Source organism: Sinocyclocheilus rhinocerous, unplaced genomic scaffold (assembly GCF_001515625.1).
Source record: "Sinocyclocheilus rhinocerous isolate Xijiao unplaced genomic scaffold, SAMN03320098_v1.1 scaffold69, whole genome shotgun sequence".
NCBI lineage: Eukaryota > Metazoa > Chordata > Actinopteri > Cypriniformes > Cyprinidae > Sinocyclocheilus > Sinocyclocheilus rhinocerous.
Window position 1 is genome coordinate 297,600 of NW_015667272.1, and position 20,624 is coordinate 318,223.

Below are 20,624 nucleotides of genomic sequence, written 5' to 3' on the forward strand. Positions count from 1 at the left end.
GCATGACGAAGCGGATATTGTCCTCTTTTGGAAGACCAAACAAAGTAGTTTCGCGTGTTAGAACGAGCCATTTTAGGTAGGTGTGGCTGACTCTTAACTTTTATAAAGAATATCTCTTTGGATTTGAGACTTTAGTCTTTGCAACTTTACAGATATTCTTTATGCACCAAGAGCTTGTAACACTCCAAAGAGAAAGGAAAAATTGAAATCGCATCATATGACCCCTTTAATTCATTCATAATTTATAAATTATTTTATTTCAAATAAATGCTGTTCTTTTGAACTTTCTGTTCATCAAAGAATCATGAAAAAATGGTTTCCACAACTGTTTCCAACAATTATAATAAAAGGAAATACTTTTGGGGCACCAAATCAACATATTAGATTGATTTCTGAAGGATCATGTAACACTAAAGACTATAGTAATGGTGCTGAAAATTCAGCTTTGCATTGCAGCAGTAAATTACATTAAAAAATGTTTAAATAGAAAACAGTTATTTTAAATTGTAATAATATTTCACAATATTACAATTTTACTGTATTTTTGATCAAATAAATGCAGCCTTGGTAAGCATACGAGACTTCTTTCAAAAACATCCAAAAAATTTACCGACTGCAAACTTTTGAATGGTAGTGAAATATCAGTAATGTGTATTTTATTATTTCTGATGGTCCTATGCTGTCTTTGCAGAGAGGAGAGTGAGAATGTGTTGACCCTGAAGGGTCTGACCCCTACCGGGATGCTCCCAAGTGGGGTGCTTTCTGGAGGCAAGCAGACTATACAGAGTGGTGAGCGCATGATCCAGTTCTGGCCATGTTCCTTGGTTCTTGTCTCCCTCTGTCTCCTCCTCCTCCTCTCTTTCCTGCTTCTTTTTATTTCCTCTTCTTCTGTCTCTGTTATGTCTGTCCCTGTCCCTTCCACCTGTCTCTCCATCTGTCTCTTTCTGTATCCTCTGACAACTCCAAGCTTTGGGGTGCTGCTCTTTTAGTTCCCCCAAAGCATGGACACATTAATGGGTTGGTTTACCCGTCAATGGTAAACTGGGGTGAGAATGAGTTTCTGAGAGGCTCGTAGGGTGTCTAGAGCACAGGAAGCATGGAAAGCAGGAGAAGTCTCTTGCAAAGTGCGAATGGTTGAGGGGATTGTCTGAGTCTGTGGTCCATAGTCTGGTTGGCGTGCATGCGTCCCGGCGCCTGCCGCTGCTTGTGCACAACTGCTGCCTGTGCGTTACTGCTGTTGCATGGCTTGTTCAGGTATAACACACTCCCCTCCTCTCCCTCCAGCAACCGTCGAAGCCATTGAAGCCATCGAGACGGAAGAAGACGGAGAAGGTAATTCCAGGACATGTATCTGGGCATAATCCAATTTACGATGGTAGATGAGTTTTGGAATGGTAGATGGTTTGGTATCTGGTTTGTTTCTTGCTCAACATGGGACCTAACAGTTGGGAACCCATTTTAAAACACATCTATCGTCGTATGCTGGATTTTCCGCCAGGGTCGTTCTGAAGTTGACTGCTCTAACTAACTAACACACTACATTAGAGAAGAGCAACAAGACCAGAAAGCCACCGATCACTACGAAGGGGCACTGCACATGTCTGGGAACAGTTTGGTGTCAAATAGTTTTCAAGAAATCTGTCATAGCCTGGATTGCTTACTGGTTAACACTGTGGCTGTGTCCGAAACACAAGGCACCTGCCTTATTATCCGGTCAGTCAACGACTAAACAGACAGCACAAGTGAATTTTAGGTACCAAAACATCACATCAAATGATCAAATAACCAAATTCAAGTGAGCTTTAGAGATAACCAAGCATACATTTCACACTACTGTTCAAAAGTTTGGGGTCAGTAATTATTATTTTTTTAATTAATACTTTTATTCAGCAACGATTCATTAAATTGGCAGTAAAAACATTTATAATGATACAAAATATTTCTATTAAAAAATACTTTCTATCTATTAAAAAATCCTGGAAAAACAAATTTCACGGTTTCCACAAAAATGTTAAGCAGCACAACTGTTTTCAACACTGATAATCATAAGAAATGTTTCCTAAGCACCAAATCATCATATTAGAATGAGCATAATTCTTTCTAAAACATTAAAACATCTTACAGACTCCAAACATGTGGATGGTAGTGTATATTTACATGAATAATTTTATGTTTCTAATTTCAACAATATATACAAATTTACAGCAGAAAGGCATTGAAGGATACATCTATTGTATGCTGGCTTCAGAAAGCAACCAGATGAAGGCATTTTAGTATCCTCATATTCAGATTTGCCTTGATCCCTTCCTACCTCCTTGTATTGCCTGCTAGTGCAGTGTTTTTTAGGTTGTAGACACAGCCATTATGTAACTAAAGAATCACAAGATGCTATTTGTACAGAAAAGTCAGTGAGGTTTTTTCAGCAACTGTAATTTAATCAGATATTTGCTGTGCCCTTTTGGAGTGGTGACATTAAAGGAACATGCCTTTTACTACTTGCATGATGGTTTGAGGTAGCATCTAAACTGGAGGCATGATTTTTGGATATGTTCTGTCGGGCGCTGCTTTTCCTCTGGCCCTCATGATTCTAGTGTGGGCATAGCATGTGATTAACCCCAATCAGGAACTCTCAGCCAACCAGAGTGTGTTCCTCTTCTACAACCTCTCGCTTTCTGAGACCAGCTCACCTCAGTGATACACACATGGATGGACTCAAGGGGTTTCTACTTCCTCTATATAAAAAATCAACAAAATAGTTAAAATAGCAGGTAGGGTGGGGTGATCTCCATATTTCCAGTCTTTTGACTTATCTTGATATTTTCTCTGAAATGGCTTAAAGCTTTTCATTTCAGATGAACCCTTAAGGCTGGTGTGATGTGTAAAATTCAGTTTGAGATTCATTAGCATTTTCCAATTGGATAAAAATGAATATTAAAAAAAGCAGTTGGCAAATGGATTAGGAAGTGCAACTGACCAATGACTTTAAAAGTTGTGTTTAGTAATAAGTTCTTAAAGTATTATTTTATTGAAATGTTAGTAAATAAATTATTTACTATATTGTATATAGTAAAATTTACTATGTATAATTATATTATAATATTATTTATAATAATATTAGTAATTGGATTAAAAACTATACTAAATAGTACTTTTAACTTATGTCTATTTGTCAATTTCAAATCATGTATTAATGCGTTATTTTATTGTTACACTTAACTTTTTAAATCTGAATTTTTAAATGTCTATTTTCCATTTTGATAAGTAATTTATAAGTTTACATTTTTATTGTTTAATAAATTGATATTTTATTTTATTAGTCCTCCATAGATAATTTTTTTAATAATCGAGCTATATAATACTGTTCAAAAGTTTGGGTCTGTAAGATTTTTTAAAGAAGTCTCTTACGCTCACCAAGAATGCATTTGTTTGATCAAAAATATGATAAAAACTGTAATATTGAGAAATATAATTACAATTTAAAATAGCTGTTTTCTAAATAAATGTATTTTAAAATGTCATTTATTCCTGTGATGGCGAAGCTTTATTTTCTGCAATCATTACTCCAGTCTTCAGCGTCAGATGATTCTTCAGAAATCATTCTGATATTTGGTACTCAAGAAACATTTCTTATTACATTTCTTATCAATGTTCAAAACACTTGTGCGGCTTAATAATTTTGTGGGAACTGTAATACTAGCAGAATAAAAGTAGTATTTTTTATTTATTTATTTATTGTTAATATGAAAAAATCATACTGACCCCAAACTTTTGAAATTTAAGGAGAAGTGCTCACTAACACAGATTTAGACAGATTTGTGAACAATATTTGAGAGAAATAGGCCTTTTGTGTACATAGAAAAAGTCTTAGATCTTTGAGTTCAGCTCAACAAAAGTGTTGCGTTTATAATTTTGTTCAGTGTATATATGATATTATGCGTTATAAGTTTAGATTCTAGTAAAGAGAAATTAAAGGCCTCGTGGTGTTATTTACAAATGTAGTTACAGGAAGCTGATGAGAAACAAGAGTCTAGTTGTTCATTGTGGGCTTTTCCCGTCTCTCCGCAGCCATCCGCGGCTTCTCTCCACAGCACAAGATCAACAGCTTCGAAGAGGCTAAAGGTCTGGACCGCATCAACGAACGCATGCCGCCCCGCAAGGATGGAGTCAACCACGTGGGCCACTCCATGGGCAAGATGAACATGTCCGAGACCAACGGCACCGACGACAACAGTAACATCCAGTGATGAAACGGCTGCCCACTCACCTGCACCTGAGTCCATGCCACCGCCACGACGCATGGCAGGACAAAGCCAAACCCATGATTTAAGACCTCCTGCTTCCAACAAACACCCTATGACATCACCTACACATCCCTCCCTGCTCCAATGTCCAATTAGAGAACCAAACTATCTTTAATGTTTCACTGAAAGAGGCAGACTGTTTTCTTTCTGTCAGTTTGCCACTTGCAATTTTCAAAAACGGATACCTTGCCGACGGCAAGTGTCTGCTTTTTTGGGAGTGTCGAATGGGAAGGAGGGTGGGGGGTGATTTGCCTGTGAAGGGCTGAAAGTGTCTTTATCAGAGAGAGGGCGGTCTCCATTCCTTTCTGGCTCCACCCACATGCCAAGTGGGTGGGGTTTAGGAACTCTCTCTTAAGCCTGATAAATCCAGTTCGTCGGTGCGGGTGACGAGCCTATACCGGATCCATGCACACTTTTTTCCTCTTTTGATTGCGAGTTTTTCTTCATGATCCCATCTCATAATGAAATGATCTCACTGTTGACGATGTTTTGCTACTAGTATTAATAAATATACAAATTTGAAATGACAAAAAACGAAAAATGTTTGTAAGAAAGGACATTTAACGACGAATCCTGTACATTTTATTACTTATAATGCAATCTTACCTGGGGGTTTTTATTTCTTGATTTGGTTTTTGGTAAGATACCATGAAGCAGTAGAGGAGAAGAGCGGTGATGCTTGTCCGCCGTAGACTCTCGATCAATGCAACCGTTCGGACGGAGGTAAACCGCAGATGGAGCTCAACTTTGGCGCCACCTTCCTGATTGTTTCTCACTTGCCTGTATCTCAAGAGAGAGAATGCACATAGTACATTTCGCAAGTCAAATAAATATATATAAATATATTTAAATATATGATTATTAACAACGGTCGAGGACAACGATTTTTAACAGCATCTATGGTACTGAACGCATCAGTGCATGCAATTAAGTTCCTTATTGATATGTGAAATTATAATTGTGATGTGTTTCAATATAGTAGACTTGAATTATTTCCCTTCAAATTATATTTGTAAAGGTCTAGTTTGTTTTTATATCTCTTTAAATAGATAGGATTTTGTAATCTTTTATTTAATTTCTTTTTATTTTCATCGATATCATTTTATTACGGTTGATTTTATTTTTGTATAGTTTCGCTGTACAGGCACTGACGCTCTTTCCGAGGTGTTTTTTTTTTCGTCATCTTTCGTTCTTTCTTTCTGTTTCGTTCTCTTTGTTCAGTTGGTGTACAGAAGTTGTTCAGTAGTGTGAATGAACATATTACTCAGTGAAAAGCAACATTCAGGCTGCCAAAGCATGATCGCATGTTTTTTTCAAATGTAAACTAATTGGACACCAGGAAAATTCAGTGTCTCACTTTGAAGAGGAAAACTATATTATCATTATGATTCTTGATGATCTTATTATTCTTACAATTAAGCTTACGGTTCTTTCATTTCCACTGTTTTCTGATCCTTGTTTGGTCCAGACGTGGTTTATTTCAAAGAAGGAATTTTATGGATTTGTGACTATTTTTCTTGTAATTTTCTCTGGAACTAAGTTTTCGCATTTGACTTCCTAAATGAAAACACATATTGTAAGCATGCCCTATGGGACAAATCACTTTTTTTACTCTTGAATAAAATATGCATGAACTAATAATGTCTTTCCCCTTTCGATGCTGGACTGAAAATTTGCTTGTAAAATTATTTTTCTCTTTAAAGAACAGTAAACTGATTATTCAACAGCTGCTTAATTAATAATCAAGAATGAAAATGTAATTTTTAATGTAACATTAATGTAAAGAAATGCAAAGACGACAGTTTGTATAAGGTTTTTATTAGGAACTTCTAAGTTTCAAAGGCTCAATCAATGAGGGCTTTTTCCCATGAGGGCATCCCACCTGTTTCCTGCTATTCTTCCACAGGAAGCTCGGGGCCGCAGCCCCTTCTCCCTCAAACCAGAGCTCGGCGCCCACTGACACACACCCAAACACACGCTTCTCAGCAGGGCTTTGTAATACTATGTGCACTCCCTCGTGTGTTACTATTATATCCAACAGGAAACAGATTTGGACATACTGGTTAATGCTTCAACCAAACTCACTCGCTCAAGAATATTTCCATAGTTGTTCGGCTTTGTTTTTCATTTTTTACACATACATAAGTACTGTAATTATTTCCTGATATCTGGGATACATACGACCGGTCCTGTGTAGGTGGATGAGAGTAAAACCCATTTGGATTGAGACATGGAGCAGCTCTTTTTTCTTCTCATTCCCCTGTTTGCATCTTCATCCATAATCTCAGCAGGTAAGTCAATCAGAAGCCAATTTTATATATAAAGTATATGGTATAAAAACCAAACAAACAAAAAAACAGGGAAAATGGGAAAAGTGTAAAACGGTACATGGGCAAAAAGAGGGGATCAAAGTTTTAAATGTTTTCTGGCTTAAACTGCAATAGTCACTGACTATGTATGGTGGCCCCCAAATGTCTGCCTTTAGTGCCCAAATACTTTTGTGGCCATTTAATATATACAGTATATCTTTTCATGAAATGTATGTTCTCTATGCAATTTGCACAGGAAATGACCCAAGCATACCAACTACAGTACCTCCAAACACAACTGCTATGTCTCCATGGTCTGTTGTTTCAAGAACAGGTGAGTATTTCTATCATATTGTGTATAATTCTCACATCTAAACAAGAATTTCCCATATTAAGGATGATTTGAACAACTGGAAACTGTCATTTTACCATTGTTAAGATTATATTAATAGGTAAATGTCCAACAACATGTTTTCTTAAATGTATCTGTAACAGTGTAACTTTATTTGCCATTAATTAGACATGAACCAATAAATGTAATTCTTCCTTTAGCATATATGTGTTTATTTATTTATATTTATTTCATATGTGAAGAGAAATCAACTTAATGTAAATGTATCTGTCTTTTTTTATTATTAATTTAGAAGTCCAAACTGAAAAAACTGTGAGCACAACCACAGCTCCTGTATATTCTAGCCACACAGGTAAGGCACAAATATAACTTCAGTTGATGTAAATATACTGTGTAGTAAACATACAATAATGTAACCTCTGCTTGCTCAGGCAGTACTGATGGATCCAGCCTCTCTTCGCATACCACATCAGGTAGTAATTATTACTACCCACTGGTAAAAGAGTAGTTCACCCAAAAATAAATAATTGCTGAAATGTACTCATCCTCACGCCATCCAAGATGTAGATGGTTTTGTTTCTTCATTAGACCAGATTTTAAAAAAATTTAGGATTGCATCACTTGCTCACCAGTGGATCCTCTGCAGTGAATGGGTGCCGTCAGAATGAGAGTCCAAACAGCTGATAAAACCTCACAATAAACCACAAGTAATCCACATCAAGTGAAAAGCTATAAAAAATAATAATTGATAATAAAATTTATCTGTGAGTCTTCTATCCATATTATTGCTTTCTCCAGTGAACAAGTTGTCAATCTGAATCAGGAGAGAAATATGCCCAATCTAGCACCATTTACAAGTTATAACAGTTCTTAACAAATATGTCGGTGGAACTTTATGTGAGAGGATAACACGGGAGGGTGCATTATTATGGATTACAGACTGGCATTTTGGCCAGAAGCGATGGTTTAAAGTTAAAGCGCCTTAATGATGGATTTGTTTCTTATAAACATGCAGCTTTTCACTATACATTAATTGATGGACTGGAGTCTTGTGAATTATTGTGATGTTTTTATCAGCTGTTTGAACTCTCATTCTGACGGCACCCATTCACTTCAGAGGATCGATTGGCAAGAAAGTTATGTAATGCTAAATTTCTCCAAGTCTGCTCCAATAAAAATAATAATAATAAAAAAGTAGTAGGAGACACGGAGTAGCATTCATAGGCTGTGTTCGAAATGCCATACTATCATACTACTCTTACTATTTCTGCAGTATCCAGTATGTATGCTGTGCATAGTATGCAAATTTTCTGTATGCATGTAATACCCGGATTACCTATTCGCCAGAATCTGCTGAATATAACTCAAGTACACTGAAATCAGTACAGAAGCTGTTCGGAATGGCATACTACCATACTATATTGCAGTATGCTGTGTGTATACTGTGAATAGTATGTGAATTTTCTGTATGTATGGAATGCCCGGATTACCTACTACGTTGGCTGAAATTTGATGTATGCATCTGAAGACGCTGCATGGGATACTGTTTCCCAGAACGCAATGCGCTCCATGTGACGTTTCATCTTCAAACGCGTGAGTGAACTGGAGGTGGGGAATAGTAATTATAAATGTAACACTTGTATTCAGTAAACCATTTCGAACCGAAACACATGACAAAACAGGTCCAATCCTGAAAAAGGGTGAGTAAATGTTCATTTTTGGGTTAACTATTCCTTTAATTAAAATATGCATTATATACAGTGGGAGAATATATTGGGGGAAGACTTTGCACTTCTTTACTTCGACTGTAAGTTGATGGTTTATCTTGCTTGTCTCTACTAAGTAAAATTCTGAAATGCGAGGGTAACACAATAAATGTTATTAAAGTTATAAAATTGTGTATTACAGGACAGTCCATCATCACCAGCTCCATGTTAACCACACTAAAATCCTACACTGACACAACTCTAAATTCCACCTCATCCCCAGCGGCCAAAATAACAGGTTTTACCTCCTTCTTCTGACTTTCCCCCCAAAACTCTTATTTGCTAAAATATGAACAGTAAGTATCATTATAACTGTAAATGGACAAGATATAATTCATTCAAGAATGTCCTGATTCATAGTTGAGTTTTGGGGATCAAAATCAGTGGAAGTGGATGACAGAAATGTAACGTGTACCTCTGTTTGCTCAGGCAGTACTGATGGATCCGGCCTCTCTTCGCATAACACATCAGGTAATAATTATTAACTGCTAATAAAAGAATAATTCACCCAAAAATGAAAATTAGCTGAAATGTACACACCCTCAGGCCATCCAAGATGTAGATGAGTTTGTATATTTGTATATCTCAAATTGTATTTGAAGATCATTTTGAGCTGTATGTTGAAGAACTGGTCATGCTGTGCAGTACAGTCAAGCATTTATCATTTAAGACTACATTATTATTTCACGTGTTTGCTCCATGTGCAGTGGGTGTTTCTCTGCTTCCAAAGACTTCAACAACCGCTAATTCAAACATCAGCATGTCAGAGGTGACGGCAACACCTTCACAGGCACCAGACAGCGGTCTCACTTTGCTCGCCTTTGGTAGGTTTTATACCGATATAATCTCATGATACACATTACTTCTAGTGCTAAAATATTTCCTGTCTGCAATTACAGGTGTGATGAGTCTTATACTCATTTTAATTGTTGTCATGGTGGTCTTGGTGACCGCTATCAACCTCAGGGGACGGTGTAGAAATACTAAACAGCATGAGGGTGGGTTTCTCTCCAATTCTGTCATTTTCAAGATTACCTTTAAAAGCACACATGGCTATAAATGTGCAATATAATTGATCTGTTTTGTTTTGTGGGTTTTCTTTTTTTATTTATAGGTATTAAAAGCTGTGATTCTGTGGTGTCTGACAGGTGAGGACTAATAAATTTGTACATTTACATGACTGTGAATGTGCAGTTATCGTCATTGTCCGTTTTAGGTATATAATATAATAAAATAATAATAAGAAAAAAATGAAATATGAAAATTAAAAAAGCATGCAAGTACAAGTTAATGATATCAATATAGCCTACTGTAATAATGGGACATAAAAAATTTTTTAAAAAATGTTTAATGTATTTACTAAAATATAATATTATGTACTACATTTAAATAACAGATCTGTTGAAAGTTAACTTAAGATAAAAACAATTTTTGATCCAGCAACATGACCAGCAACTGTGAGAAAGAGAGCATCACTCTTGTCTCTGTGAGGACAATAAACACAGAAAACAGTAAGTACATGCTTTCCTTAGTGTTTTTGTGACTGATACAGAGAGAATAGCATCCCATTTTATGTTATTCTAACATATGAAACTGTAAATGTCCTTCTGTAAGACTTCACTTCTCTTCTGTGCAGATACAGATTCTCCCCAGATGTCTTCAGTTCGTAGCACTATAGTGGATAATGATGACCAAGAATTTACCAGAGACCTGCTGGGCATCAAAGACGGACTGTGATTTTACTCAGTTCGTAGTGCACGAGATTGGAGGCTGCATACTCTATTTATACTATTAAATGAATGTGAATTAATGTGCCTTTAGCTAATGGTCAGTGTACAGACCACACATCATGTTTATGACATGCATTGGTGCACTCACTGCATTTAAAATATCTCATGCTCTCATATATTAAACATGACACATCCTTCATTGATAAATAAAATGTCACTTTTGTGTTCATAAAAAAAGTGCATTAGTGTGTAATGTCATGTATTTGTAAAGTGAAATATGGAATGTAAGGTTTTGAGTCAAGTTCTATTTCACAAATTTGGGTTTTTTTTCCTGTAGAGGCCACATTTGATGTGATATATTTGTGTCATTGTCCTGATGACCATGTCAGACTTTTATTTTGAGGTAAAGACTGTACATTAGTGGTTTTCACTTTTTGGTCCTGGTCTACACACCTGATTCAGTTCATCAACTGATTTGGCGAGAGCTCCATGAACCAAGAGAGACATATAAAATGCACTTTGAGTCCACAACTGCAAACCACTGCTGTACATTATACCTTATAATTCTTGAAATAATTGGTATTTCCATCAGGCATTAGAAAAGCTTAGAAATGGCTGAGTGCAATTATATACAGCATATCTGACCTTCTGTACTGACCTGGCTTTACATACCTGAGGTTATTACTCAACACACTCTTGACTGGTAAAGTGAGAAATGTAAACCAGATTAATGTCCAGATCATCATAATGTTTTCCTGATAAAACAAAACATGTTTATTTTCACAAACATTATGCTTTAATGTGGCACAATGGTGTACTATATTTATGGAGGAATCACACCAGTGACAGGAAACACTGGGGTCGTAAGAGGATCTTCTGATGCAGTCAAGACAGAAACCACTAGGGCCAGAGCAGCTTTAGCAGGAACCTCTGGGACCAGGGAGGTTGAGAGAGGAGCTCTGGGACTGGAGCAGCTTTAGCTCTGGCTGAGGTTATGACAAGAAAGATTGAGGCTGTTTGGCTGGAGGTTTTTTGGCAGCCGTGGCATTAATCTCAACACCATCATGGGAGGAAACTTCATGGCACACATGACGGGAAGCTTTCCAACTTCAGCTGTTATGAGACCATTGCAGGTTCTGTGGTTGCAGCAGCAGAAACCTTCAAGCCTGGACAAGAAGCTGTGGGACCAGGGCAGCTCTGAAAGGGTACCATGTCAAGTAACCTCTGCGGTGCCTTTGATTTGGTTCTCTCTGACCTCAGCAGGTTCTGGAGCAGCAGTGTCAGGAACCTTTATTGAGGCCTTCAGAGTGATTTCTGAAGCAGCCCTGACAGGATCATTGGGCCCAAAGTGGATTAGAAACTGAGCTCTGTCGCCATGTGAGTGGCAGGAACCTCTATGGCTGCAGTGCCAGGAATTTGTGGGACAGGCTTGACAGGGAGCTCTGGGAAGCTCTAGGTGACTCCATTTTTAGAAATATGTTTGGGTGGTGAAGTACTTAACTAACTAAAACTAAATGAACTATTTACAATTCACATCCCTAGGCGAGTAGTTCCGCAAGATGCTAAAACTGCTGCCTCAAGCCAAGGCGCCAGATGCTACCAAGGCCTGCCAGCCCCGCAAGACACTAAGACTGGAGGGATGGAGGGGTCACCCATGGCAGCCCACCAGACGCAAGGCTGACCCTGTCCTCCATGACTTACAGGGGGACCTGAAACACAATTACGAATTATACAATTACAACTTGTACAAATTAGACAAACCGATTTCATAAGGTATAAAAATACAGCTTTTTGTCTATGCAATGTATGAGGATTGACTATACGAGTTACTACAGATATTGAAAGTTAGCTGATGTCCATATTAAAATAATCAAACTATACCATCAAAAACTAAACAAACACTATATCTTTAAAATAATTTTAGCTTGTCTTTGAAACAGTACTTTAAACCGGTCATGGAAGAGCATCTCCTCTAAATGAAGCCTCTTCCCCAGGTCGCTCTTCAGACATCCTCGGATAAAACGGCAGCTCTCTATGCAGAAAATAGAGAGATGTCTGACTATTACCTTTAACTTTACACTTTCTAAGCTGTTAAATGAGAAAGATTCCTGGATTATCCATAATTTATTGTCTTTTATAAAGCCGTTTTGTCTAATTCTAAATTGTTGAAATGAAGATCTCACCATTGGAGAAGCCTGACTGGGACCAGATATCAGTGTCCATCAGACTGATATCGCTGCTCTCGGAGAAAAGGCTGGTGATCATGCGGAACAGGAGCACTCCCAGTGACCACACGGTTGCTTGTTTCCCATTGTACTCGCCCCTCTCAAAATATTCAGGAGGGCAGTACCTCGCTGTCCCTGGAGGAAAGAGTTTGTCACATGTCTAAATGTGTTCTTTACCACTGCATGTTTTCTCTGACTGCATTTAATATTAGTCAATAAAAATAATATTATGACTGACTTTTCTTCTGAGAATGTTGTTAGTTCATTCACTAGAGTTCAAGTCCCAAACTACATGTTTGAAAAATAATACATACCACTGTAGGTTTTGTACAATGTGCTTTTCAGGAGGTCCCCACAGCCGAAATCAATCAGCTTCACCTCCAGGGTCTCTATGTTGACCAGGAGGTTCGGCATCTTGATATCACGATGGAGGACCCCCCGGGAACAGCACACGGCAGCAGCGTCGATAACCTGCTGCATGAAATGACGGGCCATCCCCTCACTGAAGAGGCCGTCATAATGCAGCCAAAAATCGTGCATGTCCATGCAGGGTGAGGGCTGCTCTAGGACCATGATATACTGGTCGAGATGGTCCTGCCAGTCCAGTAACACTATGGGCCCTATTTTAACGATCTAAGCGCAAGGTCTAAAGCGCACGGTGCAGATGCACTTAGGGCATGTCCAAATCCACTTTTGCTAGTTTAACGACGGGAAAAACGGTCTGCGTGCCCAGCACATGGTCTAAAAGGGTTGTCCCTATTCTCTTAATGAGTAATGGGTGTGTTTTGGGCATAACGTGTCATGCAATAAACCAATCAGAGTCTCATCTCCCATTCCCTTTAAGAGCCAGTTGCGCTCGTGCCATGGCGGATTTGCTATTTACATGGTGGAATTTGCAAGCGCAAAGACTAGAATGCGTCTCCAGAGAGGAAACGGAGCTGCTCGTGCGCGAGCAAATAGGTAGCCTAATTCTGATACATGCAATGACTATCCATTATGACATGTAGGCATTTTTATATTTATGTAGGCTACACAATAATAATCTTTTACATTGTAATCCTTTAATTTTTTATATTTGGCATGTTTGTGTGCTGCTGTGCGTCCCTGTGTGTGTAATAAGCAGAGTGTACGCGCGCTGTGGACCCGTCTATACTAACGCGCTCTTTAAATAACAAAAAACTACTGCGCAGTCTATTTTAGTTGCCTCAAAATAGCAACGCGCCAACAATGCGCCTGAACACACCTTGTTTTCAGACCAGCACGCCCATGAGCGCACAAATGGGAGCAAATGCATTTGCTATTTAAACAACGTGGCGCAGGACGTGAAAATGATTACTGCGTCAGGCTAAAACTAGCAAAAAACACTTGCGTTGCGCCTGGCGCCGCATTGCACCGGGTGTATGACAGAGCCACTTAATGTGGCGACAGCTGGGGCCTTGATTGACCAAGACTGTCACTGCCACCTCTAGAGGCACTGGTCTGGGATGGTCAGGCTAGAAGAAAGACAGTTTTTATGATGATCAACATCCTTGTTGATCCTAGATCAACATTCCAATTAACCAATCAGAATTGAGGGATAACTTTTCAGGAAATATCTGTTTTAGGCTTATGATCAGGGTTAGGTGCTTCTATATCCTTGTTAATGAGCTATCATTTCACACTGATTTTAGGAATAAATTATGGGTAGGGTTAGGTTTAGGGGTAGGGATTGGGTTTAGTCTACATTTTTGGACAGTAATGTTGATCCAGGATCAACAAAAGATGTTGATCCAACGTCTGATTAGACAACGAGATATCTGGAACAATCACAGCACCTGAAAATGAACCTCACTTTCACTTTATTTTAGCAGCTTGAAAGGAAGGATAACAGAGCCCACATAAATCACAAACACTTCAAGCGTTTGTGACCCCTCCAAAACCTACAAATGCATGGCAGCTGTTTACTATAGGAAACGCCTGCAGCTGCCCTGCGCTGGAAACGAGGGCCAATGTGCTGGGCTTTGTGCTGGGCTTTGTGAGGATTTCATGCAACAGACAAATAAATAATGGAATAGGGTTAGGTTTAGGGGTAGGGATTGGGTTTAGTCTACATTTTTGGACAGTAATGTTGATCCAGGATCAACAAAAGATGGGAATCCAGGAACATGTCTTACTTGGCAAAATCACGGCGACCCCCTTCATATACAGAGCTGTATGTTCTTTCCCCCATCTTCTTGCCGATGATGTATTTCCAGCAAATGTGGTCTATTGAAATATAATTATAGTTATAGGCAAGCCATACTTATTCTAAACCTATTTTAACATTGTTTGTAATTCTCATATAATCACTATACTTGTATATTCATTGATACACTTTCTTTTATACACATACACCTAAAATAATATATTGTAAGAATAGCATGTGTGAGTTATATTTTGGATTATGACTGTAAACTCACCCTCAACCCTCACGATCTCATCACAGTCCAGCTGTCTCAGCAGATGTGGTGCGCTCTCGTCTGCTGACGGACTGACTGGACTGTCCTGATCTTGAGGCTGGTCCTCGGCAGCGGGAAGGACTTCAGGGTCACTGGCAGAAGGCTCCTGATGATCATTGTCCTCTACAGAGCAGATGACGTCCTGTAGAGAAGTCTGATCTGAAGAAGAGTATATTAACCAAATGCTTGTTTTAATTAAATAATATCAATCAAATATTGCATACTCATATTCATATTTCATTTAGAGTAACATTTGACTACTTGACTAAATCTTGAAATATTACATTTCTTCAAAATATTGCTTTTTATATTCAAACTTTTATCACGTTGTGGAATAAAATAATTGATCTGCATTTTTATAATGTGTGATTGTGATTTTTACATTGTGTGTAAATGATTAAAAGACTTTTTGATGTTCAGAGCTCGTCTTTTACCATCAGTACACTTCCTGGATGGGGCCTCGTCAGTGTCCTGGTCCACCTCACCCTGCTCCACCTGCTCCACCTGAGCTCTGGTGGATTTAGGACGAAACATACAACAGAAGAAAGAGGCAAACTTCCGAAACCTCTTGTTCTTCCTCTTCTTCTTCTTCTTCTTCTCGTCTCTCCATTTCTCCTGTCTCTCCCGGCCGCCTCCCTCACCAACACACACAGGCGTCTCGTCCGAATGAGGATGGACCTCCGCCTTGTGGTCGGTGAGTGTAAGTGATGTAAATAACCCTCAGTTATTTATTCGTTTGGGGTTTAGTATATCATTATAATATTGCTTGTTATATTTCTGTATTCAGTTAATAATGGCTATGAACCTTATAGGTACTTATGATGAACCTATATGACAAGGTTCGAGTTCACAAGACTCCAAGCAATGAGACCAGGCGACGGATCGATGCATGTGAAGCTGTAACAAAGGATATTTTAAAGATTGCCTTTGAGAGGATTTCAGGCATTGATGGGGACTTTGACGGTGTAAAGGTACGACAGCGTCTTCGTGAGCTGCTCGATCAAGATTATGCCCACTCTGTCTATGGTAGGGTGACCAAACGTCCTGTTTTCCCAGGACATGTCCTGTTTTCACGTCCTGTTCTGGCCGTCCTGGTTGTTTTTTATAAAGTGATGAAAATGTCCTGGTTTTCATTGGGCCATTAAATTGACCGGCACTAGGGCACTCTGCACCTGCGGTGCTGCATGTGACGTAATCCCTGAGAGGCTGCCGTGTGGGCGGCTCTCTTTACACTCACAACGAGCGAGCAGACAGCCATCCGAGCACTTCTGCCTGCAACATGCTGAAGCGCAAATGCACATTTACCGATGAGTTACAGAAGAAATTCCCGACTTACTCTCCCGGTCGGGACAAGTGGGAGGCTGCGTGCACCGTGTGCAAACCTGGCACATATGTTTCGGTGTCCAATGGGGGTGCCACAGATCTCAAAGCTCACATGGACACCGAAAAACATAAAAAAGCTGTGCGAGGTGAGAGTAGTTCAACAAAGTTGACGGAGTTCTTTGTGAGACCCGGGAAATCAGAGGATGCTGTGAATGCAGCGAAGGGTGCATTGTCATTTCATACAGTGAAACACCACAACAGCTACAGGTCCATGGATTGCTAAAAAAGGCATTCCCAGATTCTGACACCGCCAAAAAGTTTAGTAGTGGCCGCACTAAGACCGAAGCCATTGTGAATGGTGTAAATGTTGAGAACTCAACTGATGATGTCAAATGTTTTGACCAGGTCGCCAATATGAAGAAATTCATAGCAAGGTGCAACAGTGATGAGGAGTTCATTGGCCTGCAGGTGCACCAGAAGTGGACCAAATACTTTGAGAAGGCCAAAAGCATTGCATGCTACTCAGAACTACTGAAGATTGCACAGTTTGTCTTTGCACTTCCCTCTCACAATGCAAATGTTGAAAGGGTTTTCTCACTGATGCAGAGCCAGTGGACAAAGGAGAGGAACCAGCTCTCTGTTGAGTCATTGAAAGGGATTCTATTTGTGCAATACAACTTCAAAGACACTTCTTGCAAAGACTTTCATGCTTATTTGTTAAGCAACAAAAAACTGCTGGGAAAGATCAGCTCTACAGCAAAATATAGATATGCAAGCAAGGAGGATGAGGAAGAAAAACAGTATGAAGAGGAAAACTGTCATGAGTCTGGGCCCTGCGTTTCTCCCTCTCTCCTCCAGAGGGCGCCATCTCCCGGACTCCATTCCCCAAACCCCATACACCTGTTCACTCATTACACTAATTCCCCAAACTCCATACACCTGTTCAGTCATTCACTCATTACACTCACCCTCAGCTGTTCCCCATTGTCACAGACTATATCTTCTCCTCTCACTCACCACTCTGCCTGGCTGTATTGTAAATGTATTCGTATCTGTCGTTCCTAAATCTGTTTTGTTTTGCCTTGTTGGCCTTTCTGTTCATTAAAAGGAAGTTTTCACCTGCATGTGGACCCAGACCCTGTTTCTCCTCCATGGACACCGAAAAACATAAAAAAGCTGTGCGAGGTGAGAGTAGTTCAACAAAGTTGACGGAGTTCTTTGTGAGACCCGGGAAATCAGAGGATGCTGTGAATGCAGCGGAGGGTGCATTGTCATTTCATACAGTGAAACACCATAACAGCTACAGGTCCATGGATTGCAATAGTGCATTGCTAAAAAAGGCATTCCCAGATTCTGACACCGCCAAAAAGTTTAGTAGTGGCCGCACTAAGACCGAAGCCATTGTGAATGGTGTTTTAGCGCCCCACTCTGTTGAAGTCACACATCAAGCACTGAAAGAAATCCAGTATTGTGGTATTTGTACAGACGGGAGTAACCACGGAGCAGTGAAAATATTCCCGATCATAATCCAGTACTTTGATTGGAAGAAGGGCGGTGTGCAAACAAAATTAATTGAGGTGAAAGACACACCTAATGAGACAGCAGAAACCATTGCAAATTATCTCACTAAAACACTGGCAAAAAACAATTTGTCTGAAAAATGCATTGCATTTACTGGAGACAATTGCAACACAAATTTTGGTGGAATCCGACGTGATGAAGGGGGAAACAATGTGTTTGCAAATTTGAAGAGGTTGCTGCAGAACAAGACTCTGATTGGTGTGGGTTGCCCAGCACACATATTGAATAATTGTGTTCATCATGGGGCAGACACAATAGATGTTGACCTTGAGAATATCATGTTTAAAATCTACCAGTACTTCCACATTTACACTGTGCGCACTGAGAACCTGAAGGAGTACTGTGATTTTGTTGACATTGAGTACAGGAGGATGCTTTCTCACAGCAAGACAAGGTGGCTGTCATTGTTCCCAGGCATTGAGAGGATGCTACAGATGTTTCCAGCTTTAAAGGCATTCTTTCTGTCACAGCAAAAGCCACCCATAGTGATCAAGAATTTTTTTGAAAACGACTTCAGTGAGATTTACCTGTGGCACATGCACTCATTCATGTCTGTGTTCCACACCCACATTCAACAAATGGAAAAGGAGAACAACTCCATCATGGAGGTGAAGAAAATATTGAACAGCATCCACAACATTCTTCTTGAACGTAAGAGCAACAATTTCATGTCTCTTAAAGTTAAGGGACTACTGGCAGAAAATCGCAGAGATGGACTTGGTGAGGACTGTGACAAGTTCTGTGCTGATGTGCAAGGCCTGTACAGTGCATGTCTGGAGTATCTGGAGAAGTGGATGACTCCCATGGAAGAGTTCTCAACATTTATGTGGATGGATATGAGTGAGCCACCAGATTGGAATGATGTGGAGGCCTGCATCAAGTACCTAAGAGAGAAGGGGGTGCCAATTGATGATGTCAAGTGTTTTGACCAGGTCGCCAATCTGAAGAAATTCATAGAAAGGTGCAACAGTGATGAGGAGTTCATTGGCCTGCAGGTGCACCAGAAGTGGACCAAATACTTTGAGAAGGCTAAAAGCATCGCATGCTACTCAGAACTACTGAAGATTGCACAGTTTGTCTTTGCACTTCCCTCTCACAATGCAAATGTTGAGAGGGTTTTCTCACTGATGCAGAGCCAGTGGACAAAGGAGAGGAACCAGCTCTCTGTTGAGTCATTGAAAGGGATTCTATTTGTGCAATACAACTTCAAAGACACTTCTTGCAAAGACTTTCATGCTTATTTGTTAAGCAACAAAAAACTGCTGGGAAAGATCAGCTCTACAGCAAAATATAGATGGGCAAACAAGGAGGATGAGGAAGAAAAACAGGATGAAGAGGAAAACGAGGATGAAGAAGAAAACTAAAGATATAGATATTTTTTGTTAGTTAGTTTTTGTAAGTTTGTGAGAGCTATTTTTGTTAAATTTGGATTGCTAATATAGCAGAGGTATTTTTTAGTTATTTATTATTTATTTTTCTAATACAGAAGAGACATTATTTATATCATTATTTCATTCGTTATTTTTGAAACTTGTCATAATAAAACATGTTGAGTAACCTCTGAGAAGCCTATCTGAATTTGTGTCTTTGGTTATAGATAGTATTTTGTAATATAACAATTTCCTATCCATACAGAGGAAGCATACTTTAAATGTATTGAAATTATAAGGCATCTTTGAGTAAACTTCGAGTATCATTTGAGTATCTCATTGCCGGGCCGAGTGTCCTGGTTTTCGGTAATCAAAATATGGTCACCCTAGTCTATGGATCAATAGCCTCAAATTCTGGCTCCAGCTCCACATCTAGTGTACCTATAAGTCAGTCTTCAGCGAGATCATTGGTATTGGTCAAACGAGCAGAGGCAGCAGCTGAGCTAGCAGCAAAGCAAGCAGAATATGAAACGCTTCAGAAGGAAAGGATACTGAAAGAAAAGATACAGCTTTTAGAGGAAAAGCAAAAGCGAGATCTTGATGCTCAGAAGGATGAGCTAGAAAGACTTCAAGCAGATAAGGACATAAAAGCAGCGAGAGCGAGGTTGGAAGTCTATAATCAAGAAGCAAGCATTAAGTCTGCAGATAACACCAAATGTCTGATTCATCATGTGAAACAAGAACCAGTGTACTCATCTTCAGTTAAGTCAACACTCGAAAGAAAAAAAATCATCACCACCTCACAATGCTGATGTGTCTTACCTTACACAGGCCGTCCAGGACAGTATGACACTTAACAGACTTACGATACCAGAGCCTACAGTCTTCAGTGGGAGCCCCATTCAGTTTATTGGGTGGAAGGCATCATTCCAATCGCTCATTGATAAAAGGCATGTCTCTTCAACAGATAATTTGTATTACCTGAAGAAGTATGTCACTGGTCCTGCTCAGAAAGCTTTAGAAGGTGTCTTTTACAGAACCGATGAAGAAGCCTATAAAGATGCACGGAAAAGACTTCAAGATCGTTATGGACAAACTTTCATCATACAGAGAGTATTCAGAGAAAAACTTGCAAGCTGGCCCAAGATTCAGCCTAAGGATGCCAATGGACTCAGAAGTTTCTCCGATTT

General features: G+C 39.3%; 3 protein-coding genes across 7 annotated transcripts in view; 2 read left to right on the top strand and 1 right to left on the bottom strand.

The window, feature by feature from the left end:
- The window catches only part of LOC107733504 (serine/threonine-protein phosphatase 2B catalytic subunit alpha isoform-like), a 57,047-nt gene extending 51,717 nt beyond the window's left edge, over positions 1 to 5,330 (top strand). The window contains exons 12-14 of one of the 2 annotated variants that reach the window (XM_016545148.1): positions 692 to 789; positions 1,285 to 1,332; positions 4,066 to 5,330. In XM_016545148.1, coding sequence (XP_016400634.1) covers positions 692 to 789; positions 1,285 to 1,332; positions 4,066 to 4,244 — 325 coding nt within the window. In that variant the 3' untranslated portion in view covers positions 4,245 to 5,330. The remainder of the gene's footprint in view (positions 1 to 691; positions 790 to 1,284; positions 1,333 to 4,065) is intronic. The other variant, XM_016545149.1, reaches the window with a different exon arrangement.
- Positions 5,331 to 6,281: 951 nt separating this feature from the next.
- ecscr (endothelial cell surface expressed chemotaxis and apoptosis regulator) lies at positions 6,282 to 10,681 on the top strand. 4 transcript variants are annotated; one of them, XM_016545151.1, is made up of 11 exons: positions 6,282 to 6,592; positions 6,867 to 6,944; positions 7,255 to 7,314; positions 7,394 to 7,435; positions 8,871 to 8,966; positions 9,158 to 9,199; positions 9,436 to 9,552; positions 9,628 to 9,726; positions 9,843 to 9,876; positions 10,169 to 10,239; positions 10,365 to 10,681. In XM_016545151.1, the coding sequence occupies exons 1-11, from the start codon at positions 6,532 to 6,534 to the stop codon at positions 10,463 to 10,465; spliced, it is 801 nt and encodes a 266-aa protein (XP_016400637.1). In that variant the 5' UTR covers positions 6,282 to 6,531; the 3' UTR covers positions 10,466 to 10,681. The 4 variants fall into 4 exon arrangements, with proteins under 4 accessions (XP_016400637.1, XP_016400638.1, XP_016400639.1 ...); XM_016545152.1 differs by having other exon boundaries at positions 10,172 to 10,239; XM_016545153.1 differs by lacking the exon at positions 6,867 to 6,944.
- A 1,428-nt stretch (positions 10,682 to 12,109) lies between these two features.
- LOC107733475 (serine/threonine-protein kinase pim-1-like) lies at positions 12,110 to 16,221 on the bottom strand. Its single transcript, XM_016545107.1, has 9 exons — positions 16,136 to 16,221; positions 15,977 to 15,987; positions 15,595 to 15,879; positions 15,135 to 15,319; positions 14,089 to 14,176; positions 12,998 to 13,294; positions 12,642 to 12,818; positions 12,402 to 12,490; positions 12,110 to 12,167 (listed from the first exon to the last, which is right to left on the bottom strand). The coding sequence occupies exons 1-9, from the start codon at positions 16,219 to 16,221 to the stop codon at positions 12,156 to 12,158; spliced, it is 1,230 nt and encodes a 409-aa protein (XP_016400593.1). The 3' UTR covers positions 12,110 to 12,155.
- Positions 16,222 to 20,624: the final 4,403 nt, after the last annotated feature.

Coding starts and splice junctions, on each gene's coding strand:
- ecscr (XM_016545151.1), top strand. CDS start 6,532: ATGGAGCAGCTCTTTTTTCTTCTCATTCCCCTGTTTGCATCTTCATCC. Junction 6,593..6,866: donor TTCATCCATAATCTCAGCAG/GTAAGTCAATCA, acceptor CAATTTGCACAG/GAAATGACCCAAGCATACCA. Junction 6,945..7,254: donor GTCTGTTGTTTCAAGAACAG/GTGAGTATTTCT, acceptor TTATTAATTTAG/AAGTCCAAACTGAAAAAACT.
- LOC107733475 (XM_016545107.1), bottom strand. CDS start 16,221: ATGTCCTGGGAAAACAGGACGTTTGGTCACCCTACCATAGACAGAGTG. Junction 15,320..15,594: donor ATCCAGGAAGTGTACTGATG/GTAAAAGACGAG, acceptor ACTCTTCTTCAG/ATCAGACTTCTCTACAGGAC. Junction 12,491..12,641: donor CCAGTCAGGCTTCTCCAATG/GTGAGATCTTCA, acceptor TTTTCTGCATAG/AGAGCTGCCGTTTTATCCGA.